The sequence below is a fragment of the Macadamia integrifolia genome, chromosome 5 (assembly GCF_013358625.1).
Source record: "Macadamia integrifolia cultivar HAES 741 chromosome 5, SCU_Mint_v3, whole genome shotgun sequence".
NCBI classification, from domain to species: Eukaryota; Viridiplantae; Streptophyta; class Magnoliopsida; order Proteales; family Proteaceae; genus Macadamia; species Macadamia integrifolia.
Window position 1 is genome coordinate 32932335 of NC_056561.1, and position 23265 is coordinate 32955599.

General features: G+C 37.5%; 1 protein-coding gene and 1 pseudogene across 1 annotated transcript in view; both read right to left on the minus strand.

The window, feature by feature from the left end:
- LOC122078571 overlaps positions 1 to 2765 on the minus strand; it is a 12622-nt pseudogene extending 9857 nt beyond the window's left edge.
- Positions 2766 to 5895: 3130 nt separating this feature from the next.
- LOC122079485 (vacuolar protein sorting-associated protein 52 A-like) overlaps positions 5896 to 23265 on the minus strand; it is a 35458-nt gene continuing 18088 nt past the window's right edge. The window contains exons 6-14 of the mRNA XM_042646002.1: positions 11221 to 11336; positions 11063 to 11121; positions 10868 to 10968; positions 8521 to 8571; positions 7896 to 8075; positions 7666 to 7800; positions 7047 to 7121; positions 6611 to 6668; positions 5896 to 6526 (exon numbers count right to left, since the gene is read on the minus strand). Of these exons, the coding sequence (XP_042501936.1) occupies positions 6222 to 6526; positions 6611 to 6668; positions 7047 to 7121; positions 7666 to 7800; positions 7896 to 8075; positions 8521 to 8571; positions 10868 to 10968; positions 11063 to 11121; positions 11221 to 11336 (1080 nt within the window). The 3' untranslated portion in view covers positions 5896 to 6221. The remainder of the gene's footprint in view (positions 6527 to 6610; positions 6669 to 7046; positions 7122 to 7665; positions 7801 to 7895; positions 8076 to 8520; positions 8572 to 10867; positions 10969 to 11062; positions 11122 to 11220; positions 11337 to 23265) is intronic.

A 23265-nucleotide genomic window follows, 5' to 3' on the forward strand; every position in this document is an offset into this window, starting at 1 on the left:
TTTTTCAATAATTTCATTAACTAAAAAAAAGTGATGGCCAATGGCCTTACAAATATAATGGAAAATACTTACTAAAAAAAAGAGTTACTTTAGGAACACAATTTATGAAATAAGAAAACTACCTAATAAACCAATAAGATAAATATATAGTCTCCTATTTAATCAAAACTACTAAATAACAAGCTTCTGAAAAGCAAAACTACTAAAGTGAACAAGATTTGGTGGGGCCACAGATATTGGCCAATTGGGAGGAGAGAGAGAGAGTTGTGTCCATCGCTGGGAGGGCTGGAACGATTCTCTCTCCTTCCTTCTTCCTTCTTCCTTCTTTTGTCTAATTTCCTTCTGTGAGACCTTCCTCTAGCCAAATAGAGTGCAAACGTGGCTGGGTCTTGTGCTTACGCCGCTGGTACATGTGGATGTCCCCATCACAAACTATGGCAGAGGCCCCTCATTTGGGCCATATATAAAAAAATACGGTAATTCTATTTTTTCTTTAAAAAAAAAAACCTTTGATGCTCTGGTGCTCTGCATTTTATCAATCACCCCAACCATTCTAACTCTTCAACATAGTTGTGAGGCAAATTCATATGCAATGCATGTGAAGATTGGGACATTAATATTATAGTTACATAAGAAACAACCACTTATATTGTAGCGATTTCCGCCCTAATTCCAATAAAGATGTTATTTACAAAAAAAGGAGCTGGGCATCAAAATAACCATGTTGAAGGCCTTTAGGTTGAACCAAAGAAAAGGTTGTTGATGGCCATTCCAACTGTTAGAAAGGTTGCAAGGAAAATTGCACATGCATAGCATGTGAAGATCAAGACATTTGTATTATAGCTACATAAAAAAGTGGGCATTTGTATTCTAACAAAATTTTCCCTCCAAATAAAAATCTGCAAATCGGGCATTGGAATAGCACATTAACAAGGACATCTTGGATTTTTTATTGGTCATTACAATTTTTTTTTTTTCATCTACATTATATACAAAACTAACAAACCCAAGCAAGAGGGAAAAACAAAACCATTTCTCACAGAACATTCAGCTTTGAAAATTCATTCAATCATTACTGAATTCTTCAATCCGTACCAGCTATATATAAATAGGGAACCTGAGTTAATGAGAGAATTTAAAAAAAGAAGATAGACTTCAGCTTAATTCCCAAGTTCCACCATGTTTATACTACATATTGGTCGATAGATACAAGCTAGTGCATCAGATTTTTAGCTACTTTAGACATATATTAGACCTAACAATCCAACAAAATTAGATATTATTCAATGATAATTCCGTTGGCATATATTGAATAATGAGATCAGTTTCTAATTAACAGTAACCAATTAACAAAATACTATTGATTTTCACCAGCACCATCCAAGTTGCCCTGTAGGCCTGTTCAACTCAAGAACTAACTGTGTACACCAGTAAGCAAACAAACATGCTAATAAACACTCCCACAATTCGTGATAAGTTCATACTTTCATAGGAGAGTAGGAGACCAATCCCTATCTTGTTTACTGAAAGTGGAAAAAACACCCAAAACAGTCTTTTGCTTCATCCATTATGTGCTCTTTGTTGTTACTGAAAAATCATTTCAACCATATATTTGCAGTTCATTGAATTTCATGGATGACATAACCATCAAACATGTTTTGAAATTATTGTTGTGGTGACAAACTAAAATTCAACAAATACTATAAGCATACTCCATTTTGATACCAAAAATTCCTCTTTTTATCCATCGAAGTTCCTTCAAGATTAACAAACTATTCTCATAATTTACTGCATAATAAACTGTAATCAAATACCAATATTACACAAGAACACGAGGATGAAAGAGGAAAAGTGTGGGCTGAAGCTTAAATATTTACTTACAATAAAAAGACTGCAGTCAGTTTTGAGAGAAAAGAATTCTAATGAAGTTTCTCCACCACTTTCAAAGGGCCTAATGTTCTCGTTCTTCCGGGAGTATTTTATGGCACAGTCCTTTTTAAGATGATAAATATCAGTCAACACAGCATTCAATACATTGCTGGTCTTGGTACCGTGAAGAATCAAGGTCTTCTTCAAATTCTCAACCTACACCACCAACCCATCAAATATCAATTAGAAACTTGACTAGCCATGGAATGGATTGTTCAGTCATCATGACTTGCCAAAGGTCACTATGGAATTGCATTGGAGAATTAATTTACAAGATTTGAAGAAGAAGAAGAAAAAAAAAAAAAAAAAAACCCAAACAGAGCTTACAAGTTTGGGGGCACGTTTGTCAAGAGCTCGTTTAGCTTTCTTTGTTTTTGGAGTCTTCACTGTCAGCATGATTGGCTGCCATCATAGACGCACAGAAACATCGGTGAAAAGCAAACACAAGAACAATAAAATTATATTTATAAATCTCTCATGCACTTTCACAGAAGTCTACACTATATGATTGAATGAAACCATCAATGCTAATCTTTCAAAATAAAAAGGGGGTTGTGATGATCGTTGCAGAGACTGTGTGAGACGAGAAAAGGAGAATATTTCATCTAAAGCTCTGAAGAGATGATTCAGCAAAAGATACGAGGAAATAAGAGCTAAGACAACAGAGAGAGAGAGAGAGAGGTTACCAGATACGGCTTTCGAAGGTTCGGAATGTCAACTTTCCTCACAAACGCCTCCAAAGCGGTTTATCGTGGAAAGCTCAGAGCGACAATGGTGTTTCTCCCACGGTGAGAGAGAGAAAGAGAGTGAAAGCGCCAGAGGTTTTAGGCTTGTTGAAAGGCCGAACCCAAGCTGGGGAGTTTATTGGTTCGGTTCATTATAAAACATTAAACCCAACTGATGAATACCACCATCCGGTTTGATTTAGATTGAAATGGATTTGATTTCATTTTTCAGGTTTCATAATAAGTTTTGTAATAGCATTGAAGAAGATGAAATTTTCAATCGTTGGGATATATTAAAGGCTTAAGCTACAATTAATATATTCAACACCATAAAAACATGCTAGAAATTAATCTAAACTTTCGAAATTAGAGTTTTGTGATTCTAATGGTTTTAGATTGGTCCAATAAAGGTTTTTGGTTTCTTTTCTTGTATATTAGTTTATGGTTAATTCAGTTTAATCGATGATTTTTTGTTCACAATCAAGACGAATCAAAAATTAATATTCAAAACCAAAACCTAATCAGTTTGACCGTAAACGGTCAATTTTACTATTCCAATTTTGGATTTTCCTTTCACTTCTGACACCCTTGCCATTTACCAAGAGACGACATGTGTGTCATGTGCCAAGTATGATCAGTGTTGTCAATTCCGCCGAACCGAATCTTTCTGAATTTTATCAAAAATTCGGACCGAATCAGAATTAAAAATAAAATTCTTTAAAATTCGTGATTTTTTCAAAAGTGAATATAAAACGCGAATAATTCGGGCCGAATCCGAATTAAACCGAATTATTCAGTCCACTTAAACATTATTTAAAAAAAAAAACCAACAAAACAATAAAAAACTATTAAAAAAAAACCCAATAAGCTTTTTTGACCGAATCCTTAAATTAATCAATCGAATTATTCCGAATAATTCTCCGCCCGAATAATTCCCGAATCCGAATTTGCTAACTATGGGTATGATGGGGGTGAACCTTTTATAAGGAGGTAAACTCTATTCACATGTTTCAATTTGGAATTCTATCTAAAAAAAGAAAAGTTTCAGTTCAAAAGGGAACCAGCTATATGGTGGAAAAAAAAATGGAGAAAAAAGTACAGAAAAAATTAAATATTACTTAAAAGGTATATACGAATTCGTATAAATATCTTAAGAGAGTAAACGATTGAATTTGAGGTTTAAATTTTACATGCAACCAATTTAGACCATTCCTTACATATGCAATAGTAAAATCTCTTTGGCGTTCACAATATGTGCTTTTAAGCCCCCAGATATAAGCAAAATATGAAACACATGAAAGCCAATTACCCAAAAAAAAGTTTTTTCAGGTAGAAAGCAGGAAAAAACTTCAATACTACAATTTCTATTTCAAACCATTAATGCACTATTAGTTGGAAATGGATTATTATTATTATTATTTTACTAAAATGGATTAAAAGTTTGATTCTTCTTACATGATAACCAGCATATAAACAGTTAAAGCAACTGATGAAGACCAAAAACCCCCTACGACAAAGGTTATTACCATTTGTAGTGGTCTTCCTTGATGAGACAAAAATGCTAAATGCTATATATCAAAGGTTGAGTTATGACCGACCTGACTCACCTATTCTGTGAGGCTAGCAAAGCTTATGGTGAAAGCTACTAAACATAGATAATTAACTAGTGACACACCACAATGCCATGCCTAGTGCCATTTGTAGTCCAACTTTGTATTACTAGATCTTTTAAGAATGGGTCAACATTGAGTAGTTTCATAGTGATTTTTTTTTTTTTTTTTGTGGGGGGGGGGGGGGGGGGTTGTAAATATTCCGTAGTCAATTAGTTGGAACCAATTTGTTGATTCCCTAGGAAATGTTCGGCTGGTAAGAAAGAAAAATTTGAAAAAAAATAAGATAAAAAAATTCATCATTCATTTTGCAGCAGCAGTTGATGTCAACAAGCTAATTGTAAAGTCTGATCCAAAGAAGAGAGTAGATCTGTCTAGTTTGGATAATCTAGACCTATGGCCGTGACATTATGAGAGTACTTTTTGAGTCCTTACAAACAATAACAACAATAACCATAATTTTATCTCAAGTAAATGGAATCGACTATATAGATTCAATAAAAGTATATTCATAATAAGATAAGAAAAGGCAATATAAGGTAAAAAGAAAAATGAATAAGTAAAAGAAGTAAAAAGAGGTAAAACACAAAAGTCATAGTAGTGTCTCGAGGGGTCAACTATACAGGTCTTTGTCCTCCAAACAACGCTATTCATGGTCATACTTACTTGGGTTGAACCTTAGCATTGCATATATTTTCTAACCACTTCTCCTATAGTCATTTTAGGTATGCTCTTTCCTCTTTTAGCTCATTTTTTAATTTGGTCACCCTTCCTTATTGGTTCATCCATGGGTCTCCGTTGAATATAACCATACCACCTTAGATGACTCTCGGGGAGCTTGTCCTGGATTGGTGTGACCTCTAGATTGGTTTTGATCCAATCATTCTTTATTAGATCTCTCCTTGTCTTCCTACACATCCCCTCAATATCCTCATCTTTAATACGCCTAGTTTGTCTATATTACTTTTCTTGACTTGCCCAACATCCCACCTCATATGGCATAACTCATTTTTTGCACTTTTCCAATTTATCCAACCTACTTTAATTCTGTGGGCAACATCATCCTTTATATCCCCATCATTTTTAATAGTTGACTCCAAGTATTTAAAACAAATACTTTGTGGCAATTACACCTCATATATTATGTTTTTGTTCTAGTTATCTTAAAACCTCTTGATTCCAAACTTATTCTTCATAAGTTCAGCTTAGCATTAATCTCTTCTACTGTTTTATCTATCAAAATAATATCATCAATGAATACCATACACCAAAGGACCCCATCTTGAATGCACCTAGTTAAATCATCCATGATGAAAGCAAACAAATAAGGGCTTTGAGCAAATCCTTAATGCAACCCAATAATAATTGTGAAATCCCTCAGCAGTTCTAACACTCGAGTACTTGTTTGAGATAAAGCAGCCATCAGGAAAACTAGGTGAAACTGAGACTACCTTTTGTGAACTCTTCGACTGTAATATCAAGCAACTAACCAAATATCAACTCCCATGACAAAGGTTACATCATCAAATCAATGCAATTTTTTTACCTATGTTTTGTCGAAAACTAAATGCCCTTAAATTCTTAGTGCTACAAGCAAATTACATCGACTAAGAAATCAAAATCTACAGCACTAGAAAACGAATAGATGGGGCTAGTGTTTACTGGGATTATAGTTCCCTCTTTCAATGAACAATACAAACAAATGAATAACTCATACCTGGGGGAAAATCATTTTTTTGTTCCCCCCATATAGCTAGAGGGAAAACCCAACTTAGATTAAAAATAAAATGTAATGTCACATATGGAAATATGGGGTTGGAAATAATTCCTCTGCATACAATGGAGGAGTGACCAGTCAATACTAGAAGCCCCCCAGTGTGGGTCTGTCTACCGGCCCCCACCCCGAAAAAAAAGAAAAGCCCACACCAATGTTGGGAGCCACATACATAATGATGAACTAGAAGGTCCTTGAGAATTTCCTGATTTCATACATTATTGAAGATATGGAAACCAGATCCTTGTTAAGTGTCGATCCACCGACTATGTGCTTGATGCAATCTGTAAGCCTAGTATAATAGAGCAGCAACTGGGTTAATGCAGCTCTCAAGATCTCCATACCACATAAAAAGTTACTGAAAGAAGTGATGACATCCTTGTGCATCAACTCTATTGTGGCCTTCCATCTGCTTGCAAAGTCCTTAACAAGGGGGTCAACATCGGGAACAGTGATGGGCCTCTCTGATGTAGAACTTGGATCCTCAGCTGATAAAGGTAGCATTTAATAAGCTCCTACCATCAAAATCCAAGAATAGGGATTCATAATAAGGATTATGTTTTCATACTCACATGCTCTGGTCTTCACAAACTTGATTAAATCACCAAAATGCTCTAACAGTAATTCTTCCTGTACAGAAAATGGGGAAAACTCAAGGCCCAAGCATATCTAAATTTACATGAAATATCCAATGATTTCTACCATTCAAATAAAACACTAACAACAACTGAGCAAAAATGTAGCTATCACACACTAAACTAGCTATACAAATTAAAGCCTTCTTTTTCCCCAATCAAATTATGAGCAATTTCTGTCCACTCTTTTATGTCCCAAAGAGTCGATTCTAAACAATATCATCCATCAATTTTCTGTTTCAGATCTGTTGCCTTAACGTGTTAGGGAACCTGGCATTATGTAGGTTATTGCGACTGAATCAACCACTAAGCCAGTTAAGCTCCTGGATAGGTTTATCAAAAAGAAAGGGTTATGCGCAAGTAGCATCCTCACCACAAAAATTGCTGTGTTGCTTTTTAGCAGTTCTTCAAAATGCAGCTGTGTCTTTCCACCTTCTGGACCAGCTTCCTGGAAACCAATTTCAATAAAAGAGCATAGAAAATAAAAACTCCAGAAGGACCAGAGTGGGGAACCACCAAAAGAAAAAAAATGAGACTCAGACTTAGGTTTGGGTCTCTAGCTGGATGTTAGTATAATCACATATTAAGCCACAAAGGTGCAGCACACCCCTAATCCTAGAATGTATTTTGTGCCAAAAAGAAAAGCAAAGAAAAATAGAGATAAAAATAAAAACTTAGTGAGCATGATCAACTGATCAAGTCAGACGAAAAGTAAATAAAGGAACTGATAGGATTCCTCAGATGAGGCTTAAGCTTTGTCCACTTGGATCCATCTACAGATCTTAAGATCCATACTTTAATGTCCTTTCTTTTTTCACCCTCTGATGTTTTTTTCAGAGGCCAGGCTGATTTTGGATGGCACGGTCCTTCAGTCCCGATGAGTTATTCTCCTTATTCAGAAGGATGGATCATGATGTACCTCATGTGGATCTTACAGTTTCTTCAGGACGTCCAGACAAAATAAGAAGGAAAAGCTCAACCTTCATCCCTACCTTCAACACAGCAATTGTCATATCATAGTTGTTTATAAGAAAGATGGTTTGCAGCTTCGGTTTAGGGAACATCATGGCAAGCTTAACCAGCAAGTCATCAATAGCCATCCGCAGCCGTTCCAAGTTCAATACAAGCTACATGGATCAAGTAAAGAAAACTTTTAACTGATTAATGTGATCGAACTATTTCACAAAACACCTAGAACTTTCAACCTTTAGAATTTGCTAACCTGCCCATCTCCATATTCAACATTGAGGTGAATAAGTGAGGCTGTGAACTCAGCATAACGTCTCATTACATAATGAGGATGAACATCATCCTCCCACAATGTCTTCACATTTGCATAACGCAGGCTGCTGAGATGCATATCAAACACCATCTTAAAACGAGGCCACAATGCAATATTTATCTGTCGAATTCCATTGAAGATTAGTGCAGTTTTACATAGAAGAATGCCCATAGAAAACTTGTCCAAGACAAGAGAACAAAAGGAACTAGAAGGACTAATTCAACTAAATCTAATAGTGTATTCAGAAACATCCAATAATATGGAGGCCAAACTTGGATGTTATAACTTTTAATCATGCGTCGGTTGAGAATGTAAGTTCACATTCTTTCTTTTTTGCCTTTTTAGAAACCTTTACCCCAGAAACTAGTTCATATGTTCAGAAAGTTGTGTTGCTAAATATGAACATATTCCTTTTGAGTAAGATAGTGATGCTGCCTAAGAAGTAGGGAAGTAGAAGGTCAAAAAAAAAAAAGTTGTCTGAGACACTACATGACACAGAACATAATATAAAGCCATTAATATAGCCTACTGATCTAAATCTGATCTAGAATACAAGACAAAGTACCTTGTCTAGATATGAATCCAAGCATGGAATTCGCCGACGGGACATAATCAGCTGAAAAAGAAAAATGTTATTATGAGTTAACTATCTAAAAGCATAAAGATCTACTGAATCCATCAGCTTAGATACAATTTGTATTATGAGTTAACTACCTAAAAGCATTAAGATCTACAGAATCCATCAGCAAAGAAAAACAGCAAAAAGCTTCCACTATGAGTAACAAAATAAGCCTCCAACCCAGGACCGATACCAGTGACCCAATGCCTATTCCCAGTAAAAGTAAAACTGCACATTTCCACACCCAAAAAACCAACATAGAAGTTACAATGCCACATATTTTCTAAATGATAAAAAACAAAGACTTTTTGACTTTTGACAGTGCAGCACCTGATCCCTGCCTCAAATGCCTCAGTATAATCATTAGCAGCCTCGGTATTAAAGTGTAGAATTCAAGATGCCAATACAATGAACTACTTTGGATGTATCTATAAAGCCTCTTGCAAAATACCACTCGGTCCTCTCCAACCTACTCTTTACAAGATGAAAAATCATGATGTAAACAGGCCAGCAGAGGATTCTTTCGGTTTGGGCATATTTTTTGGCTATTTCTAGGGCTGCATATGGGTAGGGTAGGTCAGATAATGGGCTTACCCTTCACCCTCCTAGGTGGTAGAGACCTTTTACCCTTGCCCTCTTCAGGTAAGAAACTCAAGTGTGTAAAGGTAAGATTATTATGGCGATGAAGGTATATTAAATTTTGTTTCACCTAATTTTTAACACTATTTCCAATATATATACACAATAACGGTAAGAAATGCAACTACCCTATAGGTTTTCGTTTTTTCTGTTTAGTTTAACAGCTTAAATATGGGCCTTGGGTAGAATGGGACCTAAATAAGCAGGATGGGCTAAATGAAATATATGTATAATGCAGGTAAACAGGAAAGAAGGGTTGGGATAAACCTCCTACCACTTACCCTTACCCTCCCTGTTTAGCTAAATGGTATTGAAATAATATAACTAAAAATAAACAAGGACTGAAACCAGCGAAAAGAGAACTAAGATGTGTTGTGCGATAGAGTGTGAGCCTCTATTGTGACCAGCCACTGTTATTTATAATAATCAGAATAGATTCTTATTAGTTAGTCTACTAAGAGTCAAAGACCTATTACATCAAAGCAACCAGAAATAAAACTTAGCTAAGCCTAAAGACTAATTACAATAGGATAGATAAAAATAAAACATAAACTAGCTAAAACACTTAGACATGAACCTATGGTACAAGGTCCATGGGCCACAGTGGACCACCCAAGTGGAGACACACACACATCTTCCATCTGAAAGTTACTGTTCAATGCCAATAAGGGTCCCCCCTAAGTGGGGAGACACACATCTTCCATTCTTTTTCTACTTCTCTCTTTCCCCGACCACCATCTCAAAGTTACTGTTCAATGCCAATAATGGTACTTGCTTCTCATCTCTTCATTTCCACGGTTCCTTTCAACCCAAATCAATCCTAACCCTTTCTTTTCCCACCAACACTTTACTGCAGTTCAGCCTTCAGAAATTTTGAAACTTAGGCTAGGCTACATCAACTACACCTTCAAAAATTCGAAGTTGTTTGCAACTGCAATTTACTTGACTAACCCATATATGGTTGCAATTACATTCCTGTACAGGTTGAATGGCTTTGACAGCGCATAGTATCACAATATTAATAAAGTTGGATGGCGGTCCTCTGATCCACTTAAAGGAATTAGCAGAATATTTATAGAAAATAAGCATTTATTCTATCATAATGGAAAAAATTAACTTAGATATAAGAGCACATAAATGATGGATTAAGATGTTAAAACTTAAAACAGCTTTTGTCTTCATAATAAAGAAATACAACACAGAAATATGTTAAAGAGGTACTCTCCGTGGGCATTAATTTTCTTCACTGGGGCAGCTCAGTTGGCTTTGCAATTTTATGGACCTATTGTCTCCATCCTCTTTTAATAGTGGTAAGGCTGCTTATACCCAGCTGTGTGGAATAAAGTATTAAAAAAATGTTGCGAAAGCCAACAATTTTGGAAATTACTTGGACAGCTGAAAAAAACATGAGGTGAAAAGTTCAACCCGAGGAGCGTATAAGGTTGAGATGGCATTGCAGATGGCCAATCCAGAAGATCAACTACCTACCCAGTGGTCAGAATTGCCAAACCTAAGTGTCAGGAAGCCAAGGCTCTTAAGAGACACCATCTTTAAAGTTCTGGAGGATGCTTTCTTGCTACATAGTTTCTTTTGGTGACACTTTTTTTCTCTACATATTACTAAATTGAATAGAACAAGAAGCATGCAACCTTACCTGGTGCTGATGTATAATGCGAATCATAAGCATTAGGCCAATAGCATCGTAACAATTTGGAAGGATTGCATTGAAATGTTCATCGATGACAGCAAATGGACCTGTAAAAACGTAAACAAAACAGAACATCAATGAAATTCTTATCCCAATGACGGAAATTCCAAAATTAGGTCCAGATACATGTATCATGATTACCTGCGAATATTTCATTGTATATAGATTCTTCACCAAAGAAATCATCACAGAAGAGATATCTGTAGGACAACAAAGAAATTTGAGTTTCAAGTCACACTTTCCTATGGGGCACACGAGGAAAGAAAAAAAAATATCAAAGAATAGAGAAAGTCAATTACTCTGAGGTGGCAGTATCCATAAGAAGCTTGTGCAAGCTCCTGAAGAGGACTTCATATGGATACTTCTGAGAGCTTGCTTCAGCTATATGTGGAATCAATGCAGGTTGTTCAATTTCCTGAAAACAATAAAAAGGTCAACTTAAATAATAAAATCTAGTTTTTGGCACTCAAAATAAACCCCACTAAAAGGGAAAAAAGTTCTTAATATATAGTTTCATTTTTTTAAGTGTGGTCTTCCTAGCTAAGCCCACCTAATGAGGCACTCTGCGGGACTTGTGGCTGCTATTAGCTGTCATGTGGCAGCTTACTTGGTGCTCAAACATTGTGATGAAAATTCGATTTTACCACATTGATAAAGAAGGCAATATAGAGGATCATAGTCACACTAGAGGAGAGAAAGATACCGCAAAGTGATTATTTTAAATATTTGGGGTCAATCATTGATAAAGAAGGCGATATAGAAGATGAAATGTCACATAGAATTAAAGTTGGATGGACGAAGTGGAGAGGTGCGTTTGGAGTGTTGTGAGACTGACGTATCCCTGTAAAGCTTATAGAAAATTTTTATAGCACAATCGTATGCTTGGCTATGATGTATGGGGCATAATGTTGGGCAGTTAAGAAGTGTCATATAGATAAGTTTTGTGTATCAAATTGAGGATGTTAAGATGGATATGCGACAAAACTAGGAAGGATAAGGTAATGAATGAACATATTAGAGCTGATTTGAGAGTTGCTCCTATCCATGTAAGAAATTCGTTTGAGGTATTATGGCCATGTTCAATGGAGGCCTATGGATGCACTAGTAAGGAGTATGGATTTGATCCAGATTGTAGGATCTAAAAGAACAAGGGGCAGGCCAAATTCGACCATACGAGAAGCAGTGAGGTAAAACCTACATAGATTAGGTCTGGACCCAACTATGACCTCGAATGGAGTGGATTGCAAGGCTAGGATCCATGTAGTGGACTCCATCTATTTGTGTTTTACTTTGTTTCTGTTGTTCTGTTTTGCTTCCTTTTCCTTTTACTTTTCCTTTATGTCTTGCACTGATCCATGTAGCTGACCCCATTAAGTTGGGATAAGGCTTTGTTGTTGTTGTCTTAGTTTGAATCAATATATATATATAGTTAGAATATGTGGATGAGGGAAGAACAATGAGATGAGAGATGAAGAAGAAGATGAAGAAGTAGAAGAGGGAGAACGAGGGAGAGAAACCGATGGTATGGTAGAATAGTGTGTCATGAGTAAAATCTCACTAACACCAATATATTACTTCACTAACATATTTACAAGTAATTACACATACCTCCCTAAGGAGGGAAAAAGGGAAAAAAATAAAACATAACATGACAAGTTACCAAATTACCCTTAGAGCAACATAACTAATATCTCTAACACTTCCCCTTAAGCTGGAGAATAAATATCATACATTCCTAGCTTGGACAACATAGAACTAAACTGATGATGAAGAAGACCCTTTGTGAAGATATCAGCCAGCTAATCTTCAGTCCTCACAAAAGGTGTACATATGTAACCAAAGTCAATCTTCTCTTTATGAAGTGTCCATCCACCTTTATGTGTTTTGTTTTGTCATGTTGCACAGGGTTGTGGGCTATACTTATGGCAGCCTTGTTGTCACAGGAAAGCTTCATAGGTGCCTCAATATCAATTCCCAACTCTTGGACCAGCCTTCTCAACCAGAGGAGCTCACACACTCCATGAGCTATAGCTTTAAATTCTGCCTCTGCACTAGACCGAGCCACCACAGGTTGTTTCTTGCTCCACCATGTGACTAGGTTGCCACTTACAAATGTACAATTGCCTGATGTAGATCTCCTGTCAGAGACTGAGCTAGCCCAATCTGCATTAATGAAGCCCTTTATCTTCATGTGGTTATGCTTGGCAAATTCTTTTCCTAGAGAGGACTTCAAGTATCGGAGAATGCGGTAAACCGCATCCAAGTGCCCACTTTTGGGAGCATATATAAACTAACTCACCACCCCACTGCATAAGTAATGTCTGGACAAGTCAAGGACAAATACATAAACTTCCCAACTAGCCTTTGATATTTCCCTGCATCAACAAGAGAACGGTCAGCATCATCTCCCAGCTTATGATTTTGCTCAATAGGAGAACTTGTAGGTTTGCAACCTAACATTCCCGTCTCTTTCAATAGGTCTAGGATAAACATCTTTTGGCATATATTTATGCCCCTCTTGGATTTAGACACTTCAATCCCCAAGAAGTACTTTAACGGTCCTAGATCTTTGATTTCAAAGTATTGGACTAAGTAGTTCTTCAACTTGGCTATCTCATCCCTGTCATCACCAGTTACCACAATGTCATCAACATTAGACAACCAGGGTTGTAATGGTGCCATCACCACACTTAGTGAACAGAGGCAGCGTCAGCCTGGCTTTGAGAATAGCCATTCTTCAGAATGGCTTGTCTGAACCTTTCAAACCAGGCCTTTGAAGATTGTTCAAAACCATACAGAGCCTTCTTGAGAAGACACACTTTTCCTGTAGCTGAAGGGAACTTAAAGCTAGGAGGAGTTTGCCTATACACCTCTTCTTCTAAGTTGCCATGTAGGAAGGCATTCTTCATATTCAATTGATACAATGGTCAATCCTTATTCGCTGCCAAAAACAAAAGGACCCTTATGGTGTTATGCTTAGCCATAGGAGCAAATGTCTCCTGATAGTAATCCCATACACTTGACCATATCCTTTTGCCACCAGCCTTGCCTTATACCTCTCAATAGTACCATTTGATCGGACTTGATTGTGTAGACCCACCGGCATCCACTGGAGTTCTCCCCCTTGGAAGGTCAACCAATTTCCAGGTATAATTTTTCTTGAGGACCATCATTTCTTCAGTCATGGCTTGCTTCCACTTAGGGTCAAACATAACTTCAGAAACATTCTTGGGAATAGAAGTAGATGAAAGAGCAATAGTAAATGCAACACCTGTAGGGGAGAGAGAGTTATAGGAAACAAACTAAGCTATAAGATTAACACAAGCTCTCTTTCCGTTCCTAATAGCAATAGGAAGATCTAACTCTGATGGGGAAGGAAGGATATTACCTAACTGAGGAGGGTGGATCTCAGGAGTTGGATTCAAAGAGGACTCTTGGCAGGTCTTCTTGTTCCTCTGTTTTGTGTACACCATGGTCACCTTTGCATTACCTAAACCTGAATCACCTCTTGAATGATCTCCAACATCAATAATATCCACCTCTTTGTGTTTCCCAATGTCAAGCATAAAAGGAGAGATAGGCAATGGGGAAAGGAAAGGGATGTCGTCATTAGTAGCCTTTTCACTCCCATTATTCTCCCCCTGAAAAGGATACTGATGAGGTGCAAAAAAAGGAGTAGACTCAAGGAAAGTGACATCCTTGGAGAGAAGCCTTCATCTGGAAGGGGGATGGTAGCACTTGTAACCCTTGGTAGTGGAAGAATAGCCAAGAAAAATACATTTAAGAGCCTTGGGGGCCAGTTTAGTCCGAGAAGACTTATTAACATGGCATAACAGACACATCCAAACACTTTGGGGGAAAGAGAGAAAGAGGAAGACTGAGGAGACAAGGTATCCAAAGGAGTTTTGTGGGCATACGGTTGATCAAAAAAGTAGCAGTAAGGAGAGCATCAAACCAAAATTTTTTGGGAACATGCATACCAAAAAGAAGACTCTTACTAACTTCCAACAAATGACGATTGATGGAGTGCCTTAGGGAAGAAAGGAAAATCATAGTAGAAAGGGGGACGCATAAGCTCACAAGTACAAATCAAACTAATTTCATTCATATAAATTCACCTTATCTCAACACTGAGTGTATGCAAGTATATAAAGGGAAAATAATAAGACTCCTACTTAGACTCTAACATTGAAACTGACTCCTACTTCTCTTGTGTATCATATCCCAAAACAAACATGATAAAATAAAAAAACATCTTATTTAACTAAATTACTATCAACCCTTGTTGGACAAAAAACCTGGGTTGGACCGGTTCTTCTTGGCCCTTGGCTTCCACAGTCAGTCATGCTGGTCCAACTAGGTAAGTGCAACTGTATCTGCATCAACTCTCCTCCTCCGAAAAGGACTCGACTCCTTCGAGTTTGGATGAGATCCAAGAATGTCTTCAAAGTCGATGCACCTAAGGAGAAAAGTATCAACTGTCCTCTAGAGTTTGAGAGGGGGAAGATCCTTTGCTGGAAAGAACTTCATCTCAAGGCCACCTGATGCAGATTTGAAGGTCTACTCAAGAAGGAAGAAGAGGGTCAACCCTAGTGGCTGATTGGGTCGACCAGGTCTGATCTATAAGCCCACGGTTTGGGTATTGATGGGGATTTAGTTTCTAAATTAGTTTCCAATTTCAGTCTATATTTAATTTCCTTTTTCATTAGTTTACAATTTCAGTTTTTTGTAACTACATGTTAGTAGTTTTTGTAACTTCTGAGTTGCTATTATTTGTAAACAGCCCCCATTATTATAAATAAAGGAAAAGGCATCTCATTGCCCAAGATTTCCATAACCAAAATATGTTGCTGCATTTTCTTCTCTGGAGTGTTTCTTTGTGTCTGATCAAGGAAGAAGGGATTGGTGTTTGATCCAAGCGACTCCTTGCGGCGTGAAGTCCAAGAGGGTTCTACAAGTGTTTTCTTCTTTTCTTTCAAGTCTATATTCAAGCTACTACTACTGTTACAAACCAGGTATTTATTTTTAAATGTCAAGTAGCAATCGGCCTTCTCTGGAAATATCAGTTCCAGCCATCGGTTTGCCCCCAAATTCTGATCAATAGACCCTCCCTATCCCACTAAGGATCGACCTTAATTAGGGCTGCTTCTGACCATCCGATCTGAAGTTATTAAAAATCTCTCAATTTTTTTCTTTTAGTGATTGTGCCTACCTAGGTCTGAGATCGATGGGTATGAGTAATTTTCTGTGGTTTACTTTGACCTATGGTGCATATTATTAGATTGATTTGAGTCTATTTGAAGTATTGCAAGGTCTGTTATTATTTTACTCCTCTGGTTGATATTGTACTGATTGGGAATCGATTACTGTTCTAGTTTGTTCTGTTGAATATTGTAATCTGATCTGTTATATTGTTGGGATTGGTTTGGTTGTTCTTTGGTTTAAAAGTTTCTGCAGTTTGGGCCTAGTTTCAATTTTCAAATCTAGTCCTACATTACCACCATGCTAAAAAAAGTATGTATTCTCATATCCACAATGCTTAGCTTTCTTGCCGAACAACCATGGGCGCCCCAGAAGAATGTGACAGACTTTCAAAGGCAGAACATCACACTAAACCTGATCAATCAATCCACCAATGGAATACGTGAGCAAACACCTTTCATAAATTTTTAAATTATTGTTGTTCACCCACCCAATCTTGTAGGGGTTCAGATGAGGCTTAGTTTTCAGACCCAACTTGAAAACATCTTCAACAACGTTGGTGCAACTGTCAGGGTCAATCACCATATTGCACAAGCTATCATTGCATCGCACCTTAGTCTAAAAAATACCATTACGGCACCAATCGTCCTCCTCGGGAATCTTCTGTGTAGTCAAAAGAGGAGGGATCACATAGAACGGTTGAGGCTCACCATCACTGTCACCATCATTAATCTCATTAGGCTCATGATCACATTCAGCTTCCAGATTTACTGTTCTTGTTTTCGGTTGCTCTTCTGGTACATAGGGTATAAAATTGTCCATGTAATGTAGGACTAGATTTGAAAGCTCAAACTAGACCCAAACAGTAGGAACTTTTAAACCAAAGAACAATCAATGCTCACCCAAAATTAGGCAGCAAACAACAGTCCCGAAGTAAGAGTCAAACAGTCCTTGTAAACCAGAATTTTCAAACCCAAAATCTGGAATTTCTGAAACAGAGATTACACCAAACAAATAGACTAACTAGCAGCAGGTATAGAGTATTGGATAAGCCACAATCAGAAACAAATACCACAGGAACAAGTCAAACCAGATCTGAAATCTGGGCAGAAACACAATCGGCCAGAAGTATAAGACACCTCAGATCAGACAAACCCATGGTCTGATTGGTCCCAAAATTAAGGTCGAACCTCTCTCTTAATAAACCCAACAATCGATCAAAAGGGGAGGACCATCGGCTGGCTGGATCTTCAGAACAAAGTAGGGAAGTAGGGAGAAATCTGGAAATTCCAGAACCAGAATAGACGTCTTACCTTGCTTGAAGAATCTTGCAATTAACCTGGTTTGATAGAACAGTAATAGAGCCTTATAGTAACCTTGAAGAAAAAAGAAAACACTTGGAGCAGATCCTCCCAGGCTTCCCACTGCAAGGAGTCGAATGGATCAAACACCACTCCGTTCCACTGTGATCAAACACACAGTAGTCCCAGCAGAGATATAGCAGCAAGCTTCTTTTTTCATTCATAAATTGTAGCTCTACTAATGAGAGCTTTCCTTTATTTATAATAATGATGGGGGGGTTTACAAAATGGAAACTAAAAAAACTGAAATAGGAAACTAAATAAAGAACAACTCCTCTAGTTTCCAATTTTGAAAATAGAAACTAGGAAAATACAATTACTGAAATTAAAAACTAACTTATGACTGAAAATTAGAAACTAGCTAGGTACTGAAATTAGAAACTAAATAACCCCATCTAAAAAGGAAAGAAATCTGTGAATCCCGTATGAAACCTTAGAACCCCTAGTTTAGGCCCATAAAAGTGGCATATTACACTCAAAACCACATGGATTGAAGGCCCAACACATATACAACCCAACCCTAGGCTTATTTATAATAAAACAAGCTTATTTTGGCTATTAATCTGCATAAACTCTCCCCATCTTGAAAAAATTCGTCCTCGAATTTTGCATTGATGAGGTGGGAACAACATGTGAATAGCAGCCGTAACCATTCCCAAACAGAATTTAGGTTGCTTGTAGACTTTTGAAAGGTAGTCTTCAAGGCGTGGAACTTTCTCTTTAAAGAACCATGATGGCATAAAGAACTCTGTATGTTCGACATCTGAATTGGTATCAACTGTGAATGTCGTCTGTATAGACTCATCAACATTGGTAACCTTCTCAGCAAGGATTGGAGGAAAAAGCTCTTCCTTTTCATCATGAATCTCAAAGACTTGCTGTGGAGTGATCTCAACTGCTGCATCATCGTCCACGGCTTCAATATCGTCTACTTTGATCTCTTCAATATAGAACTCTTCAGTGAAATCTTCTAACTCTCGACCTTCTGTTTTTTGGAACTTTAAGAACAATCTCTTCTTTTGTAACCTTGACTTCGGGTTCTTTTGGTGTAAATAGAGGTATTTTCACTTCCCATAGAGGAGTTGTGGCTCTTAGGGGTGCTAAAGTGTTCGGTTTAGTGGCTGAAAAATTTTTCTTGTCCTCCCTAGTTTGGTAACCAAACCTTTTACCTGGTTGTGCTATAAATTCCTTTGCTCGAACAGCCTTGTCAAAGCAATCTCTCACTGTATACACATTAGCAACAAAAATTCTTCTATAAATTTCAGCTCGCAATCCTAGTCGAAACCAAGATAATAGTTGCCTCTCATTCTCCCTAATGCTTGTGCGAGAACAAAGTGCATCAAACCTGTTCATGTATTCTGCAACAGTCATAGTCCCTTGACGAAGAGAATTCAGTTGATCTTGTATGCAAGCTCTGAAGTTACGTGGCAAATATTTGTTAGATGGTTCAAGCTTCATCTCCTCCCAAGTAGTAGGCTCTCTACCATGGTCTTCCAACTCTAGCTCATAGGTTCTCCACCAATCACGAGCAGCCTCAACTAGCTTTGCACGAGCTAGTTTCATCTTCCGTTCCTCAGGTAAGTCATAACAGTAAAAATAATCATCCAAAACAGCTACCGAATCATAGAATAGTTGGGGGTCATGTCTGCCATCAAATTCCTTCAGATCGAGCTTGACTTTCTGTGCATCTCCAGAGTACCTCTGATATGTGGGACGTTCAGTCTCAAAGTAACCCCTTACATGTTCTTCAAAAGTAGGTTGCACTACAGGAATCCTCTGTGGTGCTCTCAGATTAGGGTTTGCTCTCCTGTTAGCCAACTGAGCAGCTATATTCAATGGCGCTTCTACTTTGGGTGTTGTTTGTGAATCACTGGTAGGCGTGGTGGGGTCTCGACAGCCAACAACCGTGTATTCAATTCAGTCTTCAATTCAGTCCACTTAGGTTCTTGTTCAGCCTTCATATTCTGTAGTATCTCCATAATAGAAACTAAGGTGGGGGTGTTATTCTCAGCCATGCTCTGATACCACTTAATATAGGACTAGATTTGACAAACCAAACCAAAGAACAACCACATAGCCTCCACAATAATCCACAGCAGACTAATAATAAACTGATATAACAGAGTAGGATTCTGATAGATGAAATCAACAGTTGCAAGAACACTTTAATGAACTAATCAGCCAAGGAGATACTGTCGCAATCCACCAAATTAAGAAGCCAACCACTAGGATATATAGTTGACAGAATTCAGCAAACAAAACAGAAATGAGAATTCAGATCTGGGCAGAATCCATAATCGGCAACACTGAGTACTAGTCCACTTCAGCAGGAACCAGTGGTCTAATTGGCCTTAAAATTGGATTGAACTTCCTTCAGAATAGGACTAACCTTCGATCAAAACTAGAAGGCCATCGAATGGCAAGAACTCCCAAAACAGCTAGGTCGACAGAAAATAAAATAGAGAATCTTAACCCAAAAATTCTGCAGACAAATTAGAACACTTACCTGGCTGGCTGAATGAGATTAGAAACAATAACAAAAAAAAAAAAAACCAAAAAATATGAAGATCCACTCGGACTTCTAGCCGCAAAGTGTCGCTTGGATCAAACACCACTCCCTTCCACTATGACCAAACACACAGCAGTCCCAGTAGAGACATAGCAACAAGCTTCTTTTTTTATTCATAAATTGTAACTCTACGAATGAGAGCTCTCCTTTATTTATAATAATATGATGGGGGGGTTTACAAAATAGAAACTAAGTTTAGTTTCCAAAACTGAAATAGGAAACTAAATAAAAAACAACTCCTCTAGTTTCCAATTCTGAAATTAGAAACTAACTTATGACTAAAAATTAGAAACTAAATAACCCCATCTAAAAAGCAAACTAAAGAAAAAGAAAAAAAATCTGTGAATCCCGTATAAAACCTTAGAACCCCTAGTTTAGGCCCATAAAAGTGGTCTATTACACTCAAAACCACATGGACTGAAGGCCCAACACTTATACAACCCAACCCTAGGCTGATTTCTAATAAAACAAGCTTATTTTGGCTATTAATCAGCATCACCTTATCGATGCATGCTAACAACCGGTTAGGACATTGATTAGCTCGATGCCCGTACCCCTTGCATGAGAAACATTAAATAGCCTCTTTTGGAAATACTGAGTTCTTGTCATAACCACGCTTAGCTGAGGAATATGCATGATTATGCCGTGAAGATGACATGTTTGAATCATGTCGAGGTGGAGAATACGGCCGACTGGGTCGTGAAAATGACATGAAACCATAGTTGTCAAGGCGTCGCCTAGGCGTTTGCCTGGGGCCTAGGCAACAGCCGCCTTGTTTGCCTGGGGCCTAGGCAACAGCCGCCTTGTTTGCCTGGGGCTTAGGCGACAACCGCCTTGTTGCACTGCATGTTGTCTTGTGTTTCGGCACTTATTTATACCAAATATCATTCAAGTAAATATTCATTTACTTAAGATATTATTCATAAATAAGTAAATACCCCCTATTTGAATCCAATAAAAATAGTTTAAAAATCAAATTCCAAAAGGATAAAAAGTCAACCCCTCAGTCCAAGAACAAAAACTGGATTTTGGTTATAGGGACGATTTTCAACTTTTAAATGCTAGGGTTTTTCTCAATTATGAAATTTTTATAAATTCTATCATAATAAAACATTGTTAAAAACCAAAAGTCTAGTAAAATAATATTTTGTTTTGATATTCATAAAATTATTTTCATTCAAGCGATTTTAACAGTATTCGCGTACTTAAAAATAAGTTTGACTGAAGCATAACTTTGTCATTGCAACTCAGATTTAAGTAATCTTAGACTTGTTAAAAAACTGGTTTTATGTTATAACTAATACAAAAAGTCTCATGTAAAAATAAAATCATTTGACCAGTCAAACTTATTATAGAATAAGAGCATTTCTCTAAATGTTGATTTTTTATAACTTAATATGACTTAATGTTAATTTTTATGATTTGATGTGGCTAAATGTTGATTTTTAATGACTTGATATGGCTTAATCTTTATTTTTTATGATACAAGGTATATACAACTTACTAAATAATGTTAGAAAATAGAAAAAATAAAAAATAACACTTGTTCGCCTTAAGGCGGGCGCCTTCTCGCCTAAGCGTTTAGACAACCCTCCACCGCCTTGGCGCCGTGCCAACTATGGATGAAACACTAGCCGGAGGTCTGCTAATTGACTTTTCTTGTAGAGATGACTGTGGCTGAATAGAACTAGGACCCCCTTAGGAACATCTGTAAATGGTTTCCTATTGTTTGGGCGTTTCAGACTTTCCTCAACCTGATATGCTACTTGTACGGCATCTTCCATTGTAGGCAGTCGCCTAGATGCAAGGGCAGCACTAAGTTGAGGGTGTAAACCATTGCAGAATTGTGCCACCAATACTTCTTCATCCCACTCAAAATCAAAACGAGTGACCAAATAATAAACTCTAGCAACATATTCTTCGACAGTCAAGTTCTCCTGTTTCAGCTATGCAAACCTGAGATGCATGCATTGCTTGTAATCAAAAGGTAAGAATCTCCAGTTCATAACTTCATGAATTTCAACCCAAGTAGTGACTAGACCAATGCCTCAGGTTCGGTTCTGTTGCTGTTGCTTGACCCATCAGACTCGGGCCATGCCTTTCAGTTTAGCCTATGCAAATAGGATCTTTCGGGCCTCAATCAACCCCTACCATTTGAAGAACATCTCTAAGCTGTGAATCCAGTCAAGGTACAGTTATGGATTGTTATCTCCATAGAAATCAAAGACATCCAATTTTTCTGCTCTTTCTGGTCCATCATATCTACCAGTTCCATATGGTGGTAGAGGTGGTGGAGGTGGTGGTAGTGGTATTAACGGGTCCTATGTAGTGGTGTTGGAAGAATCCCTAGATTGAATGGGACTCTTTCCTTTATCTGTTGCCACCAAACGATTCCATAGATACTTGCATGGATTCCATCATTGTCTTAAGGGAAGTGACAACAATAGTAAGAGCTTCAATTTTTACATCAGTTTCTCCCTTATAGGAGTTCAACTATTGAACAACTTCACTATTGGCTACCATGGTGGAGGTAGGCAAGGTTAAACTCAAATATGATGGCAAACCAGTAAAAAAATGAGGTTTAAAGAGCAATGGTAGAATGGTAAATAACTCTTATTTTTTTTTGCAGGGATGGCAGAATTATAAATACTTGAAATTCAATTTAAACCACAAAGGGGTGTATCACGTGTGGGGTAGGGGTCTAATTGGAAATAAGGAAAATATGAGATAAAAAGGGAGAAAGGATAATGGGAGAGGTAGTGTGGGAAATAAGAAGAATTAAGGTGGGGTAATTCTGGAAAAAAGGAATTAGAAAGAAGAAATAAGAATCGATGGGTTTGGATTACTGACTAAAAGATTCTTCTCCTCCTCCTTGAAGACGAAACCAGCAACGGGAGTCGACTTCGACCAAGGGACGTGTCTCTTGATGGGTTTTTGCAAGTATGTTCTCTTGTCTCTCTCTTCTCTTCTCCTTCTTCTTCTGTTGGCTATATCTTCTCGTTTCTTTTTCTTTTTTTTATGCTGCTGGAACCCTGAAGAGGGGTTCGACTGAGAAGAGGTCAAGGGAAAAAGGAGGGCTCTTCTCGTTGTTGACTTCTTTCTTCTTTTTTTTCTCTGCTTGCTCTAGTTGCTACTTCTCTTTGACCTCTTTTTTTTTATGTTTTGGATCTCTCTCTCTCTCTCTCTCTCTCTCTCTCTCTCTTCCTTCTTCT